Here is a 21283-nt window from a genome sequence, read left to right as displayed (position 1 = left end):
GTCACAAGCTACTGAGTGGAAATAGGGATTTCCACCTAGGCTGGTCAGGCCAAAGTCTTGGGTTCTAACCCTGCTCTGTGCACCATCCAGTGGGGTCTAAGGCCTCCCTTTTCTCAGAGGAGCCTTCAGCCCTCCCCACCACCTGGGGATCCCCCATTCTTCTTGGATCCTCCATCTTCCTACCCCATACCTGGTGCCGGGCAGGCAGGCTGCCCCCGCGTTTGTGCCACGTGACCTGGGAATGGGCTTGTCCTGGCACCACACAGTTCAGATCCAGGGTCTGCCCCTCAGCCACATGGGAGGAAGAGGACTCGATGCGGATGGGTTGGGTGCCACCAGGGGCTACAGGATAGAAAGTCACGGTCATCCAGTTCTCTAAAGCCACCCCAACCTCTACTCCTCCATCCAGACCCAGCCTGGTGCCCCACTCACGGTAAACGAAGTTGGCTCCCTGGGTGCTGGTCACTGTGACTGTGATGGAGGCCTCCAGGCCGTTGCTGGCTCTACAGACATATTCTCCTGCGTCCACTGGGGAGGCTTGGAAGATGTACAGGCGGGGGCCTCGGACCTGGGCAGCCATGGGAAGGACATAAGAGAGTCTCCCAGAGTCTGACCCCTAGCTGGGAGCTGGTACCCCCACAACCCTCCACTCACGGCCCCTCCCACATTCCAGGTGCCCCAGTACCTGGTGCCGGGCGGGAAGGCTACCTCCACGTTTGTACCACGTGACCTGTGGGTGGGCCTGTCTTGCCACCACACAATTGAGATCCAGGGTCTGCCCCTCGGCCACTGTGGAGGATGAAGACTCGATTCTGACAGGTGGGATGGGTCCTGGGGCTGTGGGGACAATGAGGAGGGTAGTGGATGCTCCCAGAAGAGGACACCTGAGACTGGCTCAGACTCGAGATCTGACGCCAGACCTGTGTCTTGGGAAGAGGGTGGGAGAGCAGGGCTTTTTGATTTGAAGCCCTCACTCAGCTCAGTAACTGGAGGAGGACCAGGGTGGGGGCGGAGCCTGGTGGCAGGAAGTAAGAAATGAGAGTGAGGTAGTAAGGCCTGGAGAGAGAGTGGAGAGTGGACGAGGAGGCAGAAGCAGAAACCGGGGAGCACCATGACCAATGACAATGTGGTGAGGAGATGGCAGGTCACTTGGACAAGCGATCTGTTTGGACAGGACCCTGTGGCCAGTGCCAGGGTAGCCTCCTAACCTCAGCAGACAGCAGAAGTCATTTGTGCCTTAGCCTGGAAGGCTCTAGGCGTCCTCCAGCTTTCCACGTCACTGGGGGCCACTCACCAGGAATGGAGTCCGAGGGCTCAATAGTGACCAGGACAGAGGTCTCCATGTGCTCTGAGCCAAGGACCACATGGCACACGTACTCGCCCGAGTCGGCAGGGGACACCTGGTGCAGTCGCAGTAGGGAGCCATGGGTCTGTGCACAAACAGGTTGGGGGCAGTTAGCAGAGGGCTGGAAGAATCCCCACCCAATCCCTCCAGCAGACTGGTGGCTCTGGGGGCTGTTGTACCTGGTGCCGGGCAGGGAGGCTGCCCCCACGCTTGCGCCATGTCACCTGGGCCTGTCCGGGCACCACACAATTCAGATCCAGGGTCTGCCCCTCGGCCACATTGGAAGAGGAGGACTCAATGCGGATGGGCTGGGTGCTGCCAGTGGCTGGGCACAAAGGGACTGGTCAGAGGCCTGGGCTTGAGACTCACCTGTAGCCTTGGGCAGAGGGCCATGGGTGCCTTCAAGGGCAACCATGCCCTAGCTGGGGAGAGCTGGTGTGAGGTCTTTCTGGACTATAACACACACCTCTGCCTCCACATGGCCAGCTGAGTGAGCCTCCTTCTGTCCCCACCCCTCACTCAGGACTCCAGGCCGATCTGCCCATTGCGCCCTATTGGTGACAAGATGTAGGAAGCCCGAGCCCTTCCTTGTCAGTTTTCAGCACTTTCTATGGGCCCTGGCTTATCTGACCATATCATCATATAGCAGGTATTTAAATCACACACAAGTGTAGATAATCTACAAATGGTGTAGTCTTTCTTTTAGAGATGAGGAAACTGAGGTCCTAAAAGGTAAAGGAACTATTCTGATCAAGGGCAGAGTTGGGATTTGAACCCTGGTCAGCCTAACTCCCAGCTCAGTGTTCAACCCTATAAATGCTGTTTGCTGACAAATTCTGAAATGGAGCAAGCTGGACCCACATTATCCCAGCCCATGGCTTCCTGAGCCAGCAGTGAAGGGACATAACCTGTCGGGGATGCCCCTCTGTCCTGATGCTACTGAAGAGATCACAGGCATCTTTCCCTGAAATGGGGAGAGCCCAGGGCTCGGCCCTGGCCTGGCTGCACCTGGCTCCTCACCTGGGGTGTGGCTGGGGCTAGAGTGGGAGCTGTGGAGGACAGAGACAATGATGGAAGCCTCCTTGGGACCCGAGTCACTCTCCACTCGACACACATATTCTCCAGAATCAGCTGGGGAGGCCTGGGGGAGCCGCAGCAGGGAGCCGTGGACCTGGGGGCAGGGGCCAAAGTATGTGAAGATGAGGACAGGGCTGTAGTCTGCTCCCTTTGGGCACTGGTGATTCAGTCATCAAACTCCCAGGCTCTGTCTGAGCCACATGTGCTGGGAGCTGGGGGGAAGGGAATCAGTCCTGGCTGTCTGCTGGGAGTGCCCCCATGTGTACAGTCCACCCCCGGACAGAGCCCCTGCCCCCCAGGTCCCTGCCACAGGCTGAGGACCCTCCTACCTGGGCATGGGGAGGCAGGCTTCCCCCTCTCTTGTACCATGTGATCTGGGTGTGGGCCAACCCTGTCACTGCACAGTTGAGATCGAGTGTCTGTCCTTCAGTCACTGATGGCGAGGAGGACTCAATTCGGACTGGCGGTGTGCTGGCACCTGAGGCTGTGGTCACAGGAGTATAAGCAGACCCCAGGGACCTGGGTTCATCCTTCCCACACCCTTGGCCCGGGAGGCCCTGTACCTGACAGGACAACCACTTGGATGCGCGCCTGGGCGGTGCCTGTGGGACTGGTGGCCACGCAGAGGTAGAAGCCAGCGTCAGCAGGTGTGATGGCCGGGATGAGCAGAGTGGCAATGTCTGTGCGCTCCGATCGGGCCTGCCACATGGCAAGAAGGCTCAGCCACCCAACAGGCAGATTGCCAGGACAAATTAGGGTGGGAGGTGGGAGGGTGGGAGGAGAGGGCAAACAGGGAAGGGGCAGGGACAGATCCAGGCCAGTGAGGCCCCAAGAACCACAGAACCAGGCAGTGAAGAGGCAGATTGGGTGACCCCTGAAGTCAGGGCCAGAGAGGAGAGGGAGTGGAGGGCCAGCGGGCAGGTGCTGGGCTCTGCTGAGCCTGGGAGCTCACCTGTGGGGGCAGGCTGCCTCCTTCCTTCCTCCATGTGATGCTGGCACCAGGCACGCCTGCGGCCCTGCAGTACAGCCTGACTGTGCGCCCCTCATGCACCTGTGTCCTCTCAGGGCTCACCTGGACCCTGGGTCCATTGCCCCCTGTAAACAGAGCCCCATGAGATACCTCACTGGGCTAACCGCAGGCTCCAGCCCCTGCCCTAGGCCCCAACCTAGCCTGGTTCTCTCACCATGCACCTGCAGCAAGGCCCTGGCCACGTGCTGTCCAGCACTGCTGTGGGCTCTGCACAGGTACTGGCCCTGATCCGAGGGCTCAACAGCTGGCAGGCGCAGGATGCCCCCGTGGATCTGAGCCTTCTGAGGGAGCTGGCCGCCAGGGCCCCCTGGCGTGGAGACATGAGTTTAGTACCACTGGGTTGGCCCTGTTCTTAGCCCCATATACTATTTCTGCCCCTGCCCTCCAGATCCAGAAGAGCTGGGCCCTGAATGTCACTGCAGTCCTGGTCTCACCTGTCCACTCAAGGGTGGGAGAGGGGTTCCCTGTGGCACTGCAGCGGAACTCAGCCAGTTGCCCAGGCTGCACTGTGAGCTGTGGTGGGTGGATGGAGACCACAGGAGCAGTCAAGGTACCCGAGGCTGGTGAGGGAGGAGAAAGGAGATATAGTCAGGGTAAGGAGCTGTCTGCCCCACGGAAACGGCCTCCTCACCACTCTAGCCTTGCACGGTCATCTGTCCATGCAGGAGCCAGAGGGAGCTTTTAAATCATCATGGGACCTCGCTACTTCTCTCCTTAACACTGCACATGCTCCCTATTGCTTTTTTTCTTTTTTTTTGAAGGCAGCAGAGAAAGGAGGTTTATGACACGGCTCGGGACATGCGTGGGAAGAGGCAGAGTGAGCACTCAGCCCGTCTTCAGCCATCTTTGAGATATAGACATGAGCTACAGGTTTAAGTAGACAAAGAACTGGGGGCAGGGGACAAAGGTGTGCACAGTTAAACAGTCCAGTCACAGGTGTGCTCTGGTTGACCATTATATTACTTTCTTTCTTTCTTTTTGTGGTACTGGGGATTGAACTCAGGGCCTCATGCATGTGAGGCAAACACTAAACCACTGAGCTCCAGCCCTCCCTATTGCTTTCTAATAAAATGCAAACTCTCTGCTCTGACCACTGACATACCAGGTGCTCACTTTTGCTTGTACCTTTAAGTTCTCACCTACCCTGTCTCCTGCAGCTCCAGCCAGGTTGGCCTTGTTGCCCCTCAAACACATCAATATACTTTCCTCAGGGCCTTTGCACAAGCAGCCTCTTCTGCTGAGAATGTATGCACCTTTCTGACTGGCTCAACCCCATCTTCTCCTTCAGGTCCCAGCTTGGATTCATTCCTCAGAGAAGCCCTTCCTGACCAGCCCATCCACAGGACCTGTGTTTGTTCCTCTCACTTTTTTTTTTTTTGCGGTACTGGGGTTTGAACTCGGGGGCTCACACTTGCTAGGCAGGTGCTCTACCACTTGAGTCAGGCCTCCAACCCTGGTCTAGAACTTCTGATCTTTCAGCCTCAACTTCCCAGTTGCTGGGATTATAGGTATGACCCTCCCCCGTACTTCCTGCTTTTTCCTCCCTCTGGCTCTTCCCACCCCAGCACACATCACCATGTGCAAGTATCTTGTTTGCTCATTTGTTCCTTTGCTATGGTCTCCTCAACTAGGACATATACTTCAGGAGGGTTGAGACCCTGTTTGTCCTACGTCCCTGCTTCTTCAGAGCTCGGACTAGGACTTGGCACATGTGGTGCTCAGAACTGACCTGTTGCCTTACAAGTGGTGCACAGACGTGGTGGGCAGAGGAGGGTCAGGTGTAGCAGTGAGGCATACCTTGCACATGCAGTGTGGCTGTGCCCTGGTCCATGGCGAACATATTGGAGCCGGTGCACACGTAGGTGCCTGCATCACTCAGCTGCACATTGCGAATGGTCAGGATGCCGTTGAAGTCCATGGCTCTGGAGGGCAGCTTCCCATTGTGTAGGCGAGTCCACACCAGAGTGTAAGCTGGGGACTGCGGGGCAAGGGGATGAGCTGAGGAGCTGCGTGGGTGTAGAGACCCGGGAGACGGACTCCCCTAACCCTCCCTGCACGCCCACCTTGCTCTTGGCCGTGCAGATGAAGGTGACGTCAGCTCCGGGGCGTACACTCTGGCTCCGCTGTTCCTCCACTGTCACTGTGATGGGCTTGCTGGGGGCCTCTGTGGGATGGGAAGCCCCCCTTGAGTCGGGCTGACCAGGTCCCTGTCCTTTGGCCAGTTTCTTTCTCAGTCACTAACTGTGGACACCTCTTCTCTTCCTGGTGCAGCTTAGATATGTGCCATTGTACCCTGGGTGCCTCCCACACCCATCCTGGCTGGAACGCAACACCCGTGTCCTTCCTGCTGGTGCCAGTCAGCACATGCCATGCCTGGTATGGCTGGAGAACAGCACCCCATGCACCCCACTCATAAGCCCACTGGCTCCAGTTCATGACCACAGGCCACAAATGAGCTCTTAACACTTCACACTTCACTGCAACTGGGTTCTCTGTCTGGTTCAAGTTTCTATCCTCCCAAACAAGTATTTGACACCTCCTCCCATCTCCCCCCAACTTCCCGCCCACCCTCCCACTTTCACAGCTCAGGGCTGTGTTTCATTGAGGAAACAGAAGCTACCAGCTGGGCATGTTTATATCCTCCCCCAGAGCTATCCGGCTTCCTCCTTTCTGGACCTGAAGTATGGGACCTTGCTCCTGCCCACCCCACTTCTGAGAGCCGATAGCCTCCAGAGGACTTTACTTTCTCTCCCTCAGAATCATTCTGAGGATCAATCTGCTCCACAGACCAATGTGTTCTGGAATTTTCTATTTCTGAAAACACCCCATGACCCTCTGCTCTTCCACCTACTGGCCCCATTGCTTAGTCTATCTCAAACCAAGACTCTTTTGAGACAGGGACTTACTAGGTAGCCCAGGCTGGCCTTGAACTTGTGATCCTCCTGCCTCAGCCTCCTTAGTGCTAGGATTACAAGCATGTACCACCACACTCAGCTCACTGCTAAGACTTTGTAGTTTTCTATAATCGCTGCCTTCCCACCCATTTTTGCCTCACTGCAATCTGGTTTCCACCTCCCACCCCTCAGTGACAATCAATCTTGTCAAAGACTGACTTCCAAAGTCATCTCTGTCTGTATCATAATTCCCGTGGCAGCTGGGGTTGACCTGCTCTCCCAGAAGCCCTTTTCCTTCTCACTTCCTGGATGCCCCCTCTCCCTGGCTTCCTCCCATCTCTCTGGGGAGAGGTTTTTTTTTTTTTTTTTTTTTTTTTTGTCTTTTCTTTTTTTTTTTTGGTGCTGGGATCGAACCCAGGGCCTCACGCATGCTAGGCAAGCGCTGTACCACCGAGCTACATCCCAGCCCCCTCCCATCTCTCTGGCTGCTCCCTCCAGCTTTTCCTGCCCTTCCTCTTCAACTTGACACATGTTTTACTTAGAGCTCCCTGGAGCTCTGTCCTGGGTTCTGTCCTGCAGTTACACTACCCCTAAGCAGTTTTATATTGCATGGTAGCTTTAAACACCATTTTTATACCAGAAGCTCCCCAATCCATTCTCTGGGGTGCATAACAAACCTTCTTTGGGATTCTCCCCAAACACCTCCAGCTTGTTGAAACCAAACCTGTGATTCTCTCTGACCTGTTAGCAGTATGGGCTGCTGGCTCCCCTCCATGTCCCTTCACCTATTCACAACAATGCCCCCTGCCTAACTTTTACCATCTGCTGGTTTCTTTGTACAAGGCATTTCTTGGGCCACTGGAGCCCATTGTGCATGCCCATAGGGTGAGACAGAAGTTCAGGGAAACTTCTTCAGGCTCCTGGGACAGGCCTCAGTCAATGATGACAAGGAGCCGGCACACACAGACCCCAGCTCCCTGCATGCAAGGTAGGGTGACTCTGAGGCTCCCAGTTTCCTTGGCCACACTAAGCAAAATCTGCTCACAGTGGTAATTTGCTGGACAATGCCCCTTTCTTAAATATACTGTCTTCCCTGGCTCACTTTCCCTCCTGGAACTTTCTCTTGGGGGGGGGGAGGGATTTGAACTCAGGACCTCCAACCACTTGAGCCCCACCTCCAGCCCTTTTTGCTTTCAGTCTTTTAGATAGGGTCATATGCTTTTCCCTGGGCCAGCCTTGGGCCCCAGTCTTCCTACCTCTGCCTCCTGAGTAGTGGGGATTACACTGGCTTGTGTTGAAATGGGGTCTCATTAACTTTTTGCCCAAGCTGTTCTTGAATTTGATCCTCCTGATCTCTATCTTGTGGGTAGCTGAGATAACATGTTAGCCACCATACCCACCCTCCACTCCCTGAGTTTCTTGCACACAAATCCTGTCTTAGACTCTGCTCTAGGGAGTCCAGATGAAGACATCTTCCAACTGAAGACTTCCTCATGTCAGTAAATAGCACTCTAGAACGCAGACCCCTGCCAGCCACCTTTTCTCTCACCTTCACTGACCATAATCGAGTCTTGCCAATTCTGCTTCCAGCAACCATCGTCCTCCCCCACAGCAGAAGAATGGGCCCTTGACCTGGAGCTATAGGGCAGTAGAGCCTTGGCCAGGCCATGGTGGGGACAGAGGAGCAGGGACTCACCGGTGACCAGCAGCTCTGCCCGGCTGGTGCTCGTATGGTGGTGGTTCCGGCAGGTGCAGATGTAGACACCAGCATCAGAGGGCTGGACACTGGGGAAGTGGAGCTCGGAGCCTGGTGGGCAGGGGAGGGTGGCTTGTCACTGCTAATGCTCCTTCTCTAGGCTCACATAGGGACAGGACCTGAGTAGGGCAGGGACAGGTCCACGCCTCTCCTCTTACTGGGTGACCATGGGGCCATGGGTACCTTGATGTCGCTGCTGGGTGCTGCTGGGCACGGGCCGTCCATCCTCTCGGGACCAGTAGAAGTAGTGCGGTGGGCTCCCACTGACCTGGCACCGCAGGGAGTGGGGGCCACCTTGGGGTACTACGCTCCGAGCAGGATGGACCTGCACCACCAGAGGGGCTTGATCTGCTGGGGTCGGGGGAGGAGAGGCCACTCAGGTGGGAGAGCCCCAGCAAACTGCAGTGCCTCAGTTATCTCTGTTCTCCAAAAGATGGGGAGCCCCACCCTCAGCCCTGTATCCCCAAACTCCCTAGGCTCCCCACCTCACCCATTTCCTTTATCCTGGGTCATGGCCCACTTACCCTGAGGCAGGCACCGGCCTCCTTGCACATTGGGGTTACCCACGTAACCTGGGGCGCACCTGTCAGGAAGAACAAGGACCAGCTCTGTCAAGCCACAGGAAGGCAGTTCCTTAACAGTAAACTTGGGGAACCAGAAGTTTGGCCAGCCGCCCACTGTAAGGTGAGGAGGCTCAGGTTCTGGAAGGGCTTTGGGGACCAAAAAGGCCCCAACACAAGGCCTCAGTAAGTTGAGAAAGAGGAGTGTACAGGAGCACTAGCAGGCTGGTTAATGAGGGAGGTATAAGGTTTGTTAGGGAGCTACTGTGTGCCAGGCACCATCCCAGGTGCTGGAAACACAACAGTGAACATGGCCAAGTCCCTGACCTTGTAGAAATCACTAGCTGGGAACCAGTATGGAAGCTCTAGGTACAACGAGAGTGAAGGAAGCTATTCAAGGCTGTGAAAACAGAGCTCTGAGATCATGGAGAGGACGGAGAGGATGGGACTTCTGAACCGTTGTAGCCCCTCCAAGTAGTCCTTGCAGAGAAGCCATCATGGTTTATAAATATATATTCGCAAGATTATCTCTTCCCTGGATTGTCTGCTGTTACAGGAGGCAGACTCCAGAAGGGCTGAGACAGAATCTGTTTTGTTCACCAATTTATCCTCAATGCCTTAGCACACAGCATGGCACATAGTAGATGTGTAATAAAAATGTAAGCCGGGCATGGTGGCAGCACTTGAGAGGCTGAGGCAGGGGGATAGAGGTTCCAGGCCAGCCTGGGCTACATAGCAAGACTGTGTCTCAAAAGATGCAAAGCATGCCACATTTGGTGGCTCAAGCCTGTAATCCTAGCTTCTTGGTAGACAGATCACCAGTTGCAGGCTAGTCCAGGCAAAAAAATTCATGAGACCCCATCTCAACAAATAGTTGAGTCTGGTGGTACATGCCTGTCATCCAGCTATGCAGAAATAGGAGGATCTCTACCCAGGCCAACTTAGGCAAAAATGTAAGACCCTATTAGGAAAATAACTAAAGCAAAAAGGGCTGGAGGCATGGCTCAAGTGGGAAAGTAACTAGCAAGCAGGAAGCCCTGAGTTCCAACCCCAGTACTGAAAGAAAAAAAAAAAAAGCAGGAGTTAACCAGGAAGTGGGCGGTGGGGGTTGGGGGGTAAAAAAATATTCCATGAAGTGCAACAGCACATGAAAGAGCTGAACATCGAGAATTCAAAAGTTCAGGGTTGGAGGTGTGGCTCAAGTGGTAGAGCCTGCCTAGTAAGGGCAAGACCCCAAGTTCAAACCCCAGTATGGCCAAAAAGAAAGGAAAATGTGGAACAGAATCGCCTAGTAAGGGCAAGGCCCTGAGTTCAAACCCCAGTATGGCCAAAAAGAAAAGAAAATGTGGAACAGAACTGAGAACGTTTTGTCCAACTAGGGTGGAGCACTGGGTGTCAGAAATGGGATGAGATATGCTGGCCGTAGCCAGTGTGAGTCTGGAGTTTGGGACAGGGAGGGGCATGGTCCTAGTAGACACTTTTGAGCACCAACACCCAGGGCTCTCACCTAGGAGTCAGTCCACCATTTGCCCAGCTCCCTTCCCCTCCCCTCTGTACTTACTGCTCACAGTACTGGCCAGCATAGCCGGGTTCACAGGCTGTGCAGCGGTACCCACTGGCTCCCAAGCTCTCACAAGTGCGGGAGAACCTGAGGGGTGAGGCAAAGGTGAGGCCACTGGAAGTCCACTCCCCACCCTGCTCCAAAATCCAAGGCAGTGCCCTCCACCCCCCACCAGGAATTCGTCCTTGGGCCTTGAGCAAGGACACCTACATGTTTTCTGGGTTGGTCAACGGGCAAGCACAGGGCTGGCAGTCCTCAGGTGTCCCGGCAGTGGCATCGCCATAGTAGCCAGGTGCACACAGTTCACAGAACTCACCAGCAGTATTGTGCTGGCATTGCTGCAGGGCACAAGAGTGTCAGATAAGAGTCACCAGGAAAGATTTACTAAATGCCTTTCAATTTGGCAATCCCTTGATCTAGAAATTCAGTCCATTAACTTTTTTTTTTGTGTGTGGTTCTGGGGTTTGAACACAGGCCTCATGCTTCCTAGGCATAGGAACCTCCAGCCCTTTTTGCTTTAGGTTTTTTTCAGATAGCGTCCTGCATTTTTGCCAGGGGCTGGCCTCAGACAGTGATCCTCCTACCTGTGCCTCCCATGTAGCTGGGGTGACAGGTGTGAGCTACCATGCTTGGGTTATTGACTGAGATGTGGGTCTTGCTAATTTTTTTGCCACGGCTGGCCTCCAATCATGAGTAGTTGGGATTACAGGTAGGAGCCACTATGCCTGGCATTTGTGAACTTGTAGAAACAATCATGGAAGGTTACAGAGGCTTAGTTAAAAGGATATTCATCTTAGTGGTGTTGAAATAAAACTGAACATCCATAAATAAGGGAACACGATAAATTAATAGTAACACACCCAACTAGCTCTCAAAAAGGATGATGATGATTTTGTTTCTTATACTTTTCTATCCAAAAACTTGTAACATCAAAGGCTACTTGGAGACAGAGCTTGGAAAATACATGCTTTGTTAGCAAAATGTGTCTGGGTCATAATTCTGCACTAACACAGTACACTTAGCTTGTGGCTCTGCCAACCACCTGTGTTCTGGCCATCTGTGTTGCAGTGCTATACACACCGCTCTGGAAAGTCCTGGTACACACAGCATGTAAGGACAGGGAAAAATGATAGTGATCAGTTAAGAAAACAAAGTCAATGACTAACCACGAGGATCCTGTGTTTATTTGTAAAATGAAAAGTGTATGAAAAAGCACAAACATTTACACAAGGCCCTAGGTTTGATGAAGGAGGAGGAACATAAATATTTGTCCAGAAGAGCAGAAGAGTTCCTCACTCTGAGGTTGACAGCGAACCCTACAGTGGTAGGATGATGGAGGATTTTAACTTTCCTTTCGGCTTATCCCTATGGTCTGAGGGGCACAGCCCAGTGGTAGAACACTATCACTAGCATGCATGAGGACCTGGGTTCAATCCCAGCAACACACACATACACACAATTACCCCCCAAAAAAAGCAATAAAAAAATCTGTTTTCCAACTCTCCATAGACAGCATGTGCCACTTTGGTGACAAGAAATTGTAAGAGCCAAACAAAGCTTTCTTTACAAAGAAGGATAATGTCATTCCATAGCTCTGGTCTCCCCTAAGTAACCCGATCTGCTGTCCCAGGTGCTGTACCCCGTAACCTTGCCTCTGAACTTAGGCCTGCCTTACCACGTATCCCCTCACCACCCCATACTTGGCCCTGCTTGCAACTCACCGAGCAGGCCCCGGTCTCCGGGTGGCACAGGTCTGAGTGACCATTGCATTCACATAGCTCACAGTGGCCGAGGTAGAGCCCGCTCCCAGTGCGCGTGTAGCCAGGGGCGCAGTCCTGGGGGATAGAGGAGGGTTGGTTTCCTTCCCAACAGCGTCCCACCCAGGCCGGCAGACCCAGGCCTCTTCTCCTTCCTGCTCCCTTCCGTGTCTACACTGCTCCCTCTGGCTTTGGAGACGACATCCTGGGCCCAGCCTTCACCCTGTATCCCTTTTCAATAGCTCTCCGCCCCTATTTTCATCTTTGCTCTCTTGCCACTCCAGAGAGGGGGTGGTTCTGCCCCATCCTGCCTGGTACCCCCAGCCAGCCCAAACACAGTGAAACAGTTTATTTATATATATATTTTTTCGGTGAGACTTGAGTTTGAACTCAGGGCTTTGCAATCGCAAAGCAGGTGCTCTACAGCCTGAGTTACACCTCTAATCCATTTTGCTTTAGTTATTTTGGAGATGAGGCCTCATGAACTATTTGCCCTGGCTGGCCTCCAACTGCAATCCTCCTGATCTCAGTCTCCCAAGTAGCTAGGATTACAGGCGGGAGCCACTAGCACCCAGCTCAGTAGTTTATCCTTAACAGGGATCCTTTCCCCATCCAGGGCTTTGTTCCTAGAGGTTCTTCTGGTAGGGAAGGTGTTTATTGAAAAACTTCACAGCCAAATGGAAAAGTTGACTGAGGAGACCTAGGTGGGGAAGGAGCCCTTGTAGACCCTCATATCTGTGCTCACTCAACAGTGAAAGAGGCTGTGCACGGCCCCAAGGGTGTTTTTCCCACACTGAAGACAAGCGATCACAGGTCACAAATGACTGTCCATTGATCCTTCTGTGAAACCTCCTGGGCCTCCCCACACTTCAAAGGGAAGCTTATGAAGCTCTTCTGCTCTGCTGCAGAAATGTACACGTGACTGTGTTTCTCTCGGAATCCCTCCTGCCAAATGTGGCAAACTCGGTAACTTCAAAGAACACCAAGTTCTACATTTGAATTTGAAAATGGTTGTGGTGACAGAAAGGTGCACAGGTGTGAAACTGCAGAGATGTGCATTTCCCACAGCAGAAGCCTGAAGTGGGGGGGCCTTGCTGTGCCTATGCTTGACCCCTCTGAAACCCACCTGGCATTTTAGCCCTACCCTCTACAGTGGTTCCTCCTTCTTGATCAGTATTTATTCATCAAACTGGGTGATGAATTCATCACCACAATCAGGGTGAACTCCTCCCCTCCTAAAGCTCACAGCTCCAGCCAAACTCTACAAAAGCTCTTAGGTGCTGTCAGAGTGGCCTGGCCACCCTCTGTTCCACCCGGCTGCCTCCCTCCACACAGGCTCTGCACTTCCATCTCTTTTCCTGCCCCATCTCACTGACGCCTAGCAGATGAATTTTCCTGGGCTAAGCTCTGATTGTGGGACTCCCTTAGCAGGGAGGTCTTCCCTACCCTAGGCCTTTTCTAGACCCACTGGACTCCAGGCCTTGCTGGCTTTCCAGGGGTGATCCCATTGCAGGCGAGTCTCCACACATTCCTCCTTCTGAGCTGATCTTCCCTCCTGCCTGCAGCGCTACCTGCTCCTGTTCTTCACCTTGGCAGAGTTCTCCTGCTCAGCTCTGGGCTGGAGTCGGCTGTGTTTGTGTGGGTCTCCCTGTCTCCAGCGGGCACCCCAAGGACACAGGCTGGGTCCTGGCCTCTGAAGACAGAGGCCCAGGCTTGATGCAGTATGGCCCAGTGGCGAGGACACACTGGGCTTTGGAGTTCATCAGACTTGGGTCCAAATTAGTTTGGGCTGCGTCTTTGGGTGAGCCGCTCCTTGCTACTTGCCTCCCTTTTATCGGGGAAAGAAGATAACTACAGGTGTCTCAGGGCTTCTGAGAGGATAACTGTGATGAGTAACAGGAGTACAGGGGTCATCCAGCTCTGACAGCAATCACGGGCCATGACAATGCCTTCGGGTTAGCTTGCTGCTACTTGCGGTCACATGTCACACACTCACCTGGCAGGACAAACCAACATAGCCTGGGGGGCAGCGGCATTCCTCCACCTCGAATGCCTGGGGTCCATGGGAGGGCCCTGGCTGGGCAACTTCCAGGCTGACAGCACTGATGCTGGCTGCCCTTGGCACTGAGGAGAATGTGGCCCGGACCAGGAACTCATCCAGGTCAGCCAGCGCCATAAGCAGGTGCTCTCGGGTGGCCGGCTGCCCGTCGGGCCGGTGCCAGAATTCCTATGTGGGGGAATGGCAAGAATGGTTGGGGCACTGTACTCTGTATGCAGCTCCTGCAGCCTCCAACTCCTCCGCCTTCTAGCACTGACCAAGGGCTGCGAGAGGAGGACAGGGTGGGAGAGGTAGGGGGAGTAGCATGAAAGCCAGGCTCCGGGTCAGGGTAGAGGGTGGGCAGGGTCAGACACGCATGGGCCCTCACCTCTCGGAAGATGATCTCATAGTTCTTCCTCTCACGGCCCTGTGGTGCTGGCTGGGATGCCACCAGCATGATATTGTTGCCCTGGAGAGAAACCAGTGGGATTGGGAGGGGAGTTGAGGAGTTCTTAGGGGGCAGGGGGTCTCCACCGGTCTTAGGCTTTCTGAACCACTCAGCTTCCCATCTCTCTTCTCTCCCAAGCTCGTGTCTCCATAGGAGTCAGGCGCCTGGTCACTGCCCCCTACACCCAGCTGCAGGGCCTCAGACTGGGTAGTGTCCATCCAAACAGCAAGAGGCCTGTGTCAGGTTGGCTGTGTGCTGGACTTAAGGGATAGACCCAGTAAAACAGCATTACTTCCATCTTCCCTTCTGCCTGCCTGCCACAGAGTCCAAGTGCTCACCGTGATCTGAACCTCAGGGTCCAAGAGCGGGCTACCCTGTGGCCCCGTCATGTAGGACAGGGTGTAGCGAAGCTTCCCACCATAAGCTGCCACCTGCAGAAAGGGAAGTGTGTGGTCACAGGCTGCCTCTGCCCTCCTCTGGAGGCAGTGGGTTGCGGGGGGAAGGGAGGGGGCATACAGGTGAGGGGTGGAGCCTTTCAAGGCCTTTCAGCACCTGTGTCACACCCTCTCCCCCAAGAAGCCAGTGCTTGGCTTGTGGTTGCCTGGGAAACAGTTCCTATCTCAGTCCCTTCCCAGCCTCACACATGGTGGCAACCTAAGTGGCCTCTTTTTTGGTTTTATGGGGTGCACTGTTTCTCATTGCCTGATCAAACTCCAGGTCCCTTTTCACACACAGGAATTTCTCATCAAGCAGATAAAGGTGATGACAGTGGTCACCAGGCTGGGAAGGTTCAAATGTTCTCAGCCCCAAGAAGGGCTGTTGTGGCCTCAGAGGCCTTGCCCCCTGGGCAGGTGGTTTGTATCTGTCCAGAATCCATTCCCTCTTCAAACAATGCCCTGTTCTTCTTTAAATCATGCCTTCTTCTCTCCATGCAGGTCACATGTTTTCAGGGGCCTGCCCCTTTTCCTCCCCAGTGGACAGCAGTCTGTACAGCTCCAAATCAGGGTATAAGATGGGGTAGGACTGGACACAGTGTTGCCATCCCATCAGGATGAACCAGTGAACCTGGCACTCATTTTTCTACTGGGACAGAGAAATTCCCTTCTCTAGTCAAATGAGAAGCTGGAGAATGACCCACTGAGATAAAGCCTTAATGAGCCTCTGGATCTCGCCATGCCTGACACCAGATGTCCTTAAACTCTGAGGCTGCATGAACCAATAGCTTTGTTGCAGACAAGCCAGCTGGACTTGGATTTCGGTTGGCACAACCAGAAGTGTCCTTATGCTTGCTGCAGGGTGCTGTTATGCAGGTTGCCAAGGCCCCAGCTCTGTCCACTGGACGTTCCTTTCTCTCCTTGGCCACCAAGGCAGTCAGCTCAATACCACAACATCAGGCCTACCCCACTGGTCCATGGCTATGTTCGTCCAGCTGGTGAGGATTTCTCAACACCTGCAGACTGCTTGCTGGGTCTTAGGCTACGAAGACCGCAGGGCTGTTTTCCAGTAGCTCAGGGAATGGTAAGAAGTCAGGGACAAAACTAAATAACAACTCAAACAAGTGGTTTCCTGTTTGCTCGGGATGCCAGCAAGTTCAAAGCTATGTCCAGGGGCAGCTTTCTAGGAAGTTACAGTGATTAATGGGGGAACTCCACAGTCTGAAAGACCTGGGCTCAGATTCCAGCTGTACCAGCTGTATATCCTTGGATAAGTCACTTAACCTCTCTGAGCCCTACTTTCCTTACATGGAAATAGAAGAGTAAAAACAGCACTTTGCAGAACATCATGAGGATTACGTAACTCAGGATACGTGCAATAATGCACTCAGCAGTGTCTCGAACACACGTCAACGCCTGACAGCTCTTCACGCTTCCCACCCCACCCTTGGCTCCTGTCTTGCCTGCCTCTGAATGCTGTCTTAACTGTATTATGTATACTCTGAAGATCTCACTCTATTGTTCAGGAAACACCATGGAAGCAGTATCAATAGGAATAGCAATGTCAGTGATATTAATTACAATGCCTAGGATAAGGTTGATCTGATAAGAGAGAGCTCTGGAAGGCAAGGGCCTCTTCGGGCTGTGCGTAAGTGCGTAACACAGCACAGCACTCAGCAAGTACTTAATGAATACTTCTTGGGGGAATGAATACACTACCAAGCACAGGGAAAGGAAGGATCATGCCTCTGACAGTTCAAGATTCTCTGCTCCCCCAAACCTCCCAACTGCTTGTTACCTTGTCCCCCAGGAAGGCTCGGGGCAGCTGCCAATAATAGAGGTTTCCAGGAAGCAGAGAGAAGCTCTTGTAGGAGAGAGAGAACTAGGACAGAAGGGCAGATGGTGAGAGTTGAGGGCAGAGGCATCCTGACAGGGGACACAGACACTGCAAGGAGATCCAGAGGGCTCAAAGTCATAGAAAACCACCCCCCATCCCAGCTGGGATCCTGCTGTGCCCTTTGGGCAACTTATTTCCCCCTCTGGATGGGGCACTCCAAATGTCTTCTCCAGGTGTTGTCTGGTCACTGTCTCCCTATGTCTGGTGTGTTCTTCTTGTGGACCCCAAGATTTACGTGGCACACCAGTAACCATCAAAAAATTTAATGGCTCTTTAAGTGTATTAAAAAAATGTATAACTAAGTAGCCAGGCATGGTGACACATGCCTGAAATCCCAGCACTCAGGAGGCTAGGAGAATCCTGAGGTCCAGGTCAGTCTGGACTATATAATGAGACCCTATCAAAAAAATTGAAAAAGAAAGACAAACTGTAATTGAGTTGGTACCTAATTGATTTAAAGGGACTTTTTTTTTTTGGTGGTGGTATTTGGGTTTGAACTCAGGGCTTCGTGCTTATAAAGCAAGTACTCTACTGCTTGAGCCACACCTCCAGCCCTTAAAGGGACATTTGAACTCAATAATTATCCTTGCAGTGCCAGAAATAATGAAACTGGTTCAGAAATGACAAGTCTAGAAAATGTGGTGGGTGGGGATCCCTTGGTGGGCACCTTGGAACATACCTGAGAGTTTGATGGGGAAGACAGAGAAGGAAAGGAGGAGGAAGAGGAGGAGGAGGAGGAGGGATCTGCTTGTAGAGTGGCTGCAGGTTGGGCGTGGGGAGGCAACCTGCGGGGAGGGGGCTGAGGGTGGGCAGCAAAGCTGGCGAGGAGCTGCCAGATCTCAGCATCCATCCGCATTTGGGCCTCATCCACCTGGGGGACCAGAAGAGGAAGGATAGAGAAAAGGAGCAGAGAGGGAAAGAAGGATGCCCATGAGGCTCTGCCCTGCCCCAGGCTGTGCCAAGTCTAGCTACTCCCATGTGTCACCCATGCACCGGTACTGATACCCACACTCTATCCTGTACTCTCTGCCCTTTTGCTCCTAGGAGCTAGGCACACGTGTCCTGGGGTGGGCAGGTGACCGTGGCTGGGACAGCTGGGGAGAAGACCTGCAGAGGGTGCCCAGCAGAAAGGTCAGACAGCTCTGGCAGCCAAGGCCAGCAGTGCTGGAAGCCGCCCAAGGGCCATGTGGGTGGTGGGAAGTGGGGAGCTGCTCCTTGGGCCTGACTCTCCATGTGCCCATGGCACCAGCCCAAGCCATTCATGGCTCTGGAGTGCTGTGGAATACTGGAGTGGACAGGGCATCAGACTGGGTCTGGACCAACACGGGGGAAAAATGGCCAAGGAGGGCCAAGGTCTTGTCAAGGCTTGTTCCCTGGGGCCCAGGCACAGCCTGCCCTGGCCGGGCACTGGGTTACCTGTGATGACCTCTTTGCCTGGCCCCTGCCTTCTGAGGGTCCCAGGATCCTCCCAGCAGTCACAGCTGCCCGCCATTGCTCCTCTGAGAGGGACGTGCGGTTCTGATGGGGTAGAGGCCACAGCAGCTCAGCCATCAGGGCCCAGAGCTGAAGCCACAGGCATGGGTCTGTTCCCATGGCCACAGTGGCAGAAAGGCCACACACTGACTAGGGAGAAAAAGGTATACTCCCTTCTTGGGGCTGGCACACAGAGTGATTCCAGGCTGCTGAAGGGGGTGGTAATCTGTACACATATAGGGCTAATGACAGTTGCTTGGGGGAAACTGAGGGGCCACATACAATCATGAGGACCAGCACTGTTAGTTTCCCAGCCACCTTAGCCACCGTCCTGACCTTAGAAGGCTGGTATCAGGACCAGACCACATTGCTGGTGAGCAGTGCATGCCCCTCCTGGCCCTCATGCTGGTGGCATACAGGGCCAGGCACACGTGCCCACACAGGCACCACATATGGCCTGAGCTCATGCAGACCAGCCTTGTCCCAGGTATAGGCATTTCCCACACAGGGCACATCCCCTTCACACGGCTCAGCAAGGGCCTACCTGATGAGCCTGGCGCATCCGTGCAAAGTGCGTCTCCCTCTGGGGTGCGGGAAGTACCAGGAGAGGAGACAGAGAAAGGTCTGAGAGCCCAGCAAGGGCAGCACAGAGGCCAGGAAAGAAGGAAATGAGCAGGAAGAAGGGACCAGAAGGCAGCTGGCTGTGAGAGGGTTGGGCACCTGGCTCCGTTCAAGGATCAGCCTCAGAGCTCCCTCTCCACAGTGTTCCAGAGGTACAGCTGCTCCAGCTCTGGCTTTAGCTAGGAAGGAAGCTAAACCCCACTTCCTGTGGGTGCCACCAGGAGGCTGGGACCACTTGAGGAACACATGTGGGCAATCTGCCCTAGAGTCTACCCCTAAGGCCCTGCCACCTTGCCTACAGTCCGTGTTTCAGAGTAGAAAAGAGAGTCCCAGCACCAACTAGTGGGGTATTTTAAGGACGGCTTCTGAGTTGGGTGTGAATCCTGCCATTGCCACCTACTAGCTGTGGGACTTTAGGTAAGGTTCCTAACCTCTCTCACCTTGATTTCCTTTATTATATAACAGGACAGTGGTGGCATCTGGACCATAGAGTCACAGTTTATGCACAAGTGCTTGGAACAATGACAAGCACATAGTAATTGCTCAGTAACTGGGACCTACGATAAGAATCACCATGCCTAGCACCCATCCCAGGGCCTGCAGCAGAGAGTGAGCTTGGAGAGAGGAGATGACTGAAATGAAAACTGCCTCGCTGTGCTTGCATCTTGAGGACTGGCCCAAGACCTGCTTATGGACAGCGGAGTGAAGATTGTGGTCACTAGCTGACACTCAGGAAGGATTTGTGGTCCCCACGTGGGTCCCACCTTGTCTCCCTGGTATGGCTCCGGCAGCTGCCAGTAGAAGGACTCGTGGCCAAGGTTGGCGAAGTTGCTGAAGGAGAGCTGGACGCCATCAGGCAGGGGTTCCACAGTGAAGCCTCCAGTCAGGCGGCTGTTACGCTGTGGGTTCACCAGGGCAAACCCTTGAAAGTCCCCAGGAGCAAAGTGGGTGGAGATCTGGCAGCAGGAGGAGGACAAGGTGTCAGTTTAGGTGCTGGGGTAGACACCTTGGTGGGGGATGGGACATGCGGAGGTGTCAGGACAGGAATGGAGGCTTGCTGAGATCTGGCTGGGAGAGAAATAATGGGTGAGTAGGACAGACATGGGGTGGAGGATGGCAAGGTGCTGGGTTCAGTGCAGTTATGAACAATAATGGGAGACTGGGGAGGGTCTCAGGACAGGGCTCAGTGCTAAGATGGGCAATGATGGGCCTGGACATCGTTATGGGCAACTGGGAACCCACTGGGGCCAAGTTCTAGACCTACAGAGAGAGGTGGGCAGCAGGCCCCCCCAAGGGCCAGGGCAGTCTAGCTCTTACCAGGTGGCGTGTGTAGGAGGAGCTGGCACACTGCTGGGTGACACCCATGCAGAAGCAGGGCAGGCAGCCTTCAGGGTTGCTAGCACTCAGATGGAAGTGGTGGGGCCGGCAGTGGCTGCAGGTGAGGCCTTCTACCTGGGCCTGAGGTGGATGGATGGAAAAATGTGTGCAGGGAACTTGGGGATCTCTTGCACCCCAGCAGCCTTTGAGACCAGCTGTCCTAGCCACTCTGGCAACTCTGGGAAACCCAGCCTCCACCCCAAGTTCAGGCCCTAGCCCCCAGCAGGTACTCCAGACACCTGCAGTGGGCAGAGTCAAGCCTCAAGGATCTCAGGGTTTTGGACTGACCTTGCACTGGCACTGGCCAGTGGCATCACATTGGCTGCCGATACTGCCCTGGGGGTCACAGTCACAGCCTGTCACGTCTGGCACCTGGCCATCTCCTGACATGGAGGGAAGTCACTGTTGGCATCCTCAAACCCTCCACCAAGCACCCGATTCCCACTGCTGTCTAAGCAGCACTGAGAGGATGCAGCTGTTAATTCTGAGGATATAGGTAGAACCTCTTCGTAGCCCACATGACAGATGGAGAAGTGGAGGCTCAGAAAGGTAAAGTCACCTGTCCCAGGTCACAGGTGAACAAAGAATCTGTCTTAGCTCTACCCGAACCCCAGTTGCCCTCCCAAGCCCTAAACCCTACTCACTCTGACAGGGCTGGCCCTGGCTGGGGTTGCCATAGTAACCTGGGGCACACCTGCAGAGAGAGAAAGCAGAATGCTGGGGAGCCTGCAGTGAGCCAAAGCCAGTGGGGAGGCCTGTGTTAGACTTGATGACCCCATAGCGCTGGATGAAACTAGCCTGCCCAGCTCACCCATTTTGCAGATGGGGAGACAGACAAGAGAAGAGCAGAGGCCCCAGACCACAGTCAGAGAGTTGGTTCCATCAGGCCTTGACCCTGGAACCTTCGGTAACAGCGAAAGGTCTTATGGAAGACACTAGCCAGGGTGAGCAGGGGGCTGGGCTGGAAGCAGACTGCAGGCCAAGAAGTCTTAGGGGTTTGAATGCCAGGATGGAG

At 54.1% G+C, this 21283-nt stretch overlaps 1 protein-coding gene across 1 annotated transcript in view; it reads right to left on the bottom strand.

Moving 5' to 3' along the window:
• Hspg2 (heparan sulfate proteoglycan 2) overlaps positions 1 to 21283 on the bottom strand; it is a 99187-nt gene that overhangs the window by 22843 nt on the left and 55061 nt on the right. The window contains exons 32-57 of the mRNA XM_074079620.1: positions 20913 to 20962; positions 20557 to 20651; positions 20209 to 20349; positions 19656 to 19847; positions 14805 to 14897; positions 14407 to 14487; positions 13977 to 14207; positions 11945 to 12058; positions 10434 to 10561; positions 10224 to 10310; positions 8627 to 8685; positions 8286 to 8453; positions 8043 to 8153; positions 5516 to 5616; positions 5250 to 5430; positions 3887 to 4012; positions 3607 to 3759; positions 3375 to 3517; positions 2986 to 3121; positions 2752 to 2906; positions 2366 to 2516; positions 1525 to 1670; positions 1295 to 1430; positions 686 to 837; positions 433 to 568; positions 191 to 342 (exon numbers count right to left, since the gene is read on the bottom strand). Of these exons, the coding sequence (XP_073935721.1) occupies positions 191 to 342; positions 433 to 568; positions 686 to 837; positions 1295 to 1430; positions 1525 to 1670; positions 2366 to 2516; positions 2752 to 2906; positions 2986 to 3121; positions 3375 to 3517; positions 3607 to 3759; positions 3887 to 4012; positions 5250 to 5430; positions 5516 to 5616; positions 8043 to 8153; positions 8286 to 8453; positions 8627 to 8685; positions 10224 to 10310; positions 10434 to 10561; positions 11945 to 12058; positions 13977 to 14207; positions 14407 to 14487; positions 14805 to 14897; positions 19656 to 19847; positions 20209 to 20349; positions 20557 to 20651; positions 20913 to 20962 (3418 nt within the window). The remainder of the gene's footprint in view (positions 1 to 190; positions 343 to 432; positions 569 to 685; positions 838 to 1294; positions 1431 to 1524; positions 1671 to 2365; positions 2517 to 2751; positions 2907 to 2985; positions 3122 to 3374; positions 3518 to 3606; positions 3760 to 3886; positions 4013 to 5249; positions 5431 to 5515; positions 5617 to 8042; positions 8154 to 8285; positions 8454 to 8626; positions 8686 to 10223; positions 10311 to 10433; positions 10562 to 11944; positions 12059 to 13976; positions 14208 to 14406; positions 14488 to 14804; positions 14898 to 19655; positions 19848 to 20208; positions 20350 to 20556; positions 20652 to 20912; positions 20963 to 21283) is intronic.

This window comes from Castor canadensis, chromosome 7 (genome assembly GCF_047511655.1).
Source record: "Castor canadensis chromosome 7, mCasCan1.hap1v2, whole genome shotgun sequence".
NCBI lineage: Eukaryota > Metazoa > Chordata > Mammalia > Rodentia > Castoridae > Castor > Castor canadensis.
Note: the sequence above shows the minus strand (reverse complement) of the source record. Positions and strands in the feature narration are given on the sequence as shown.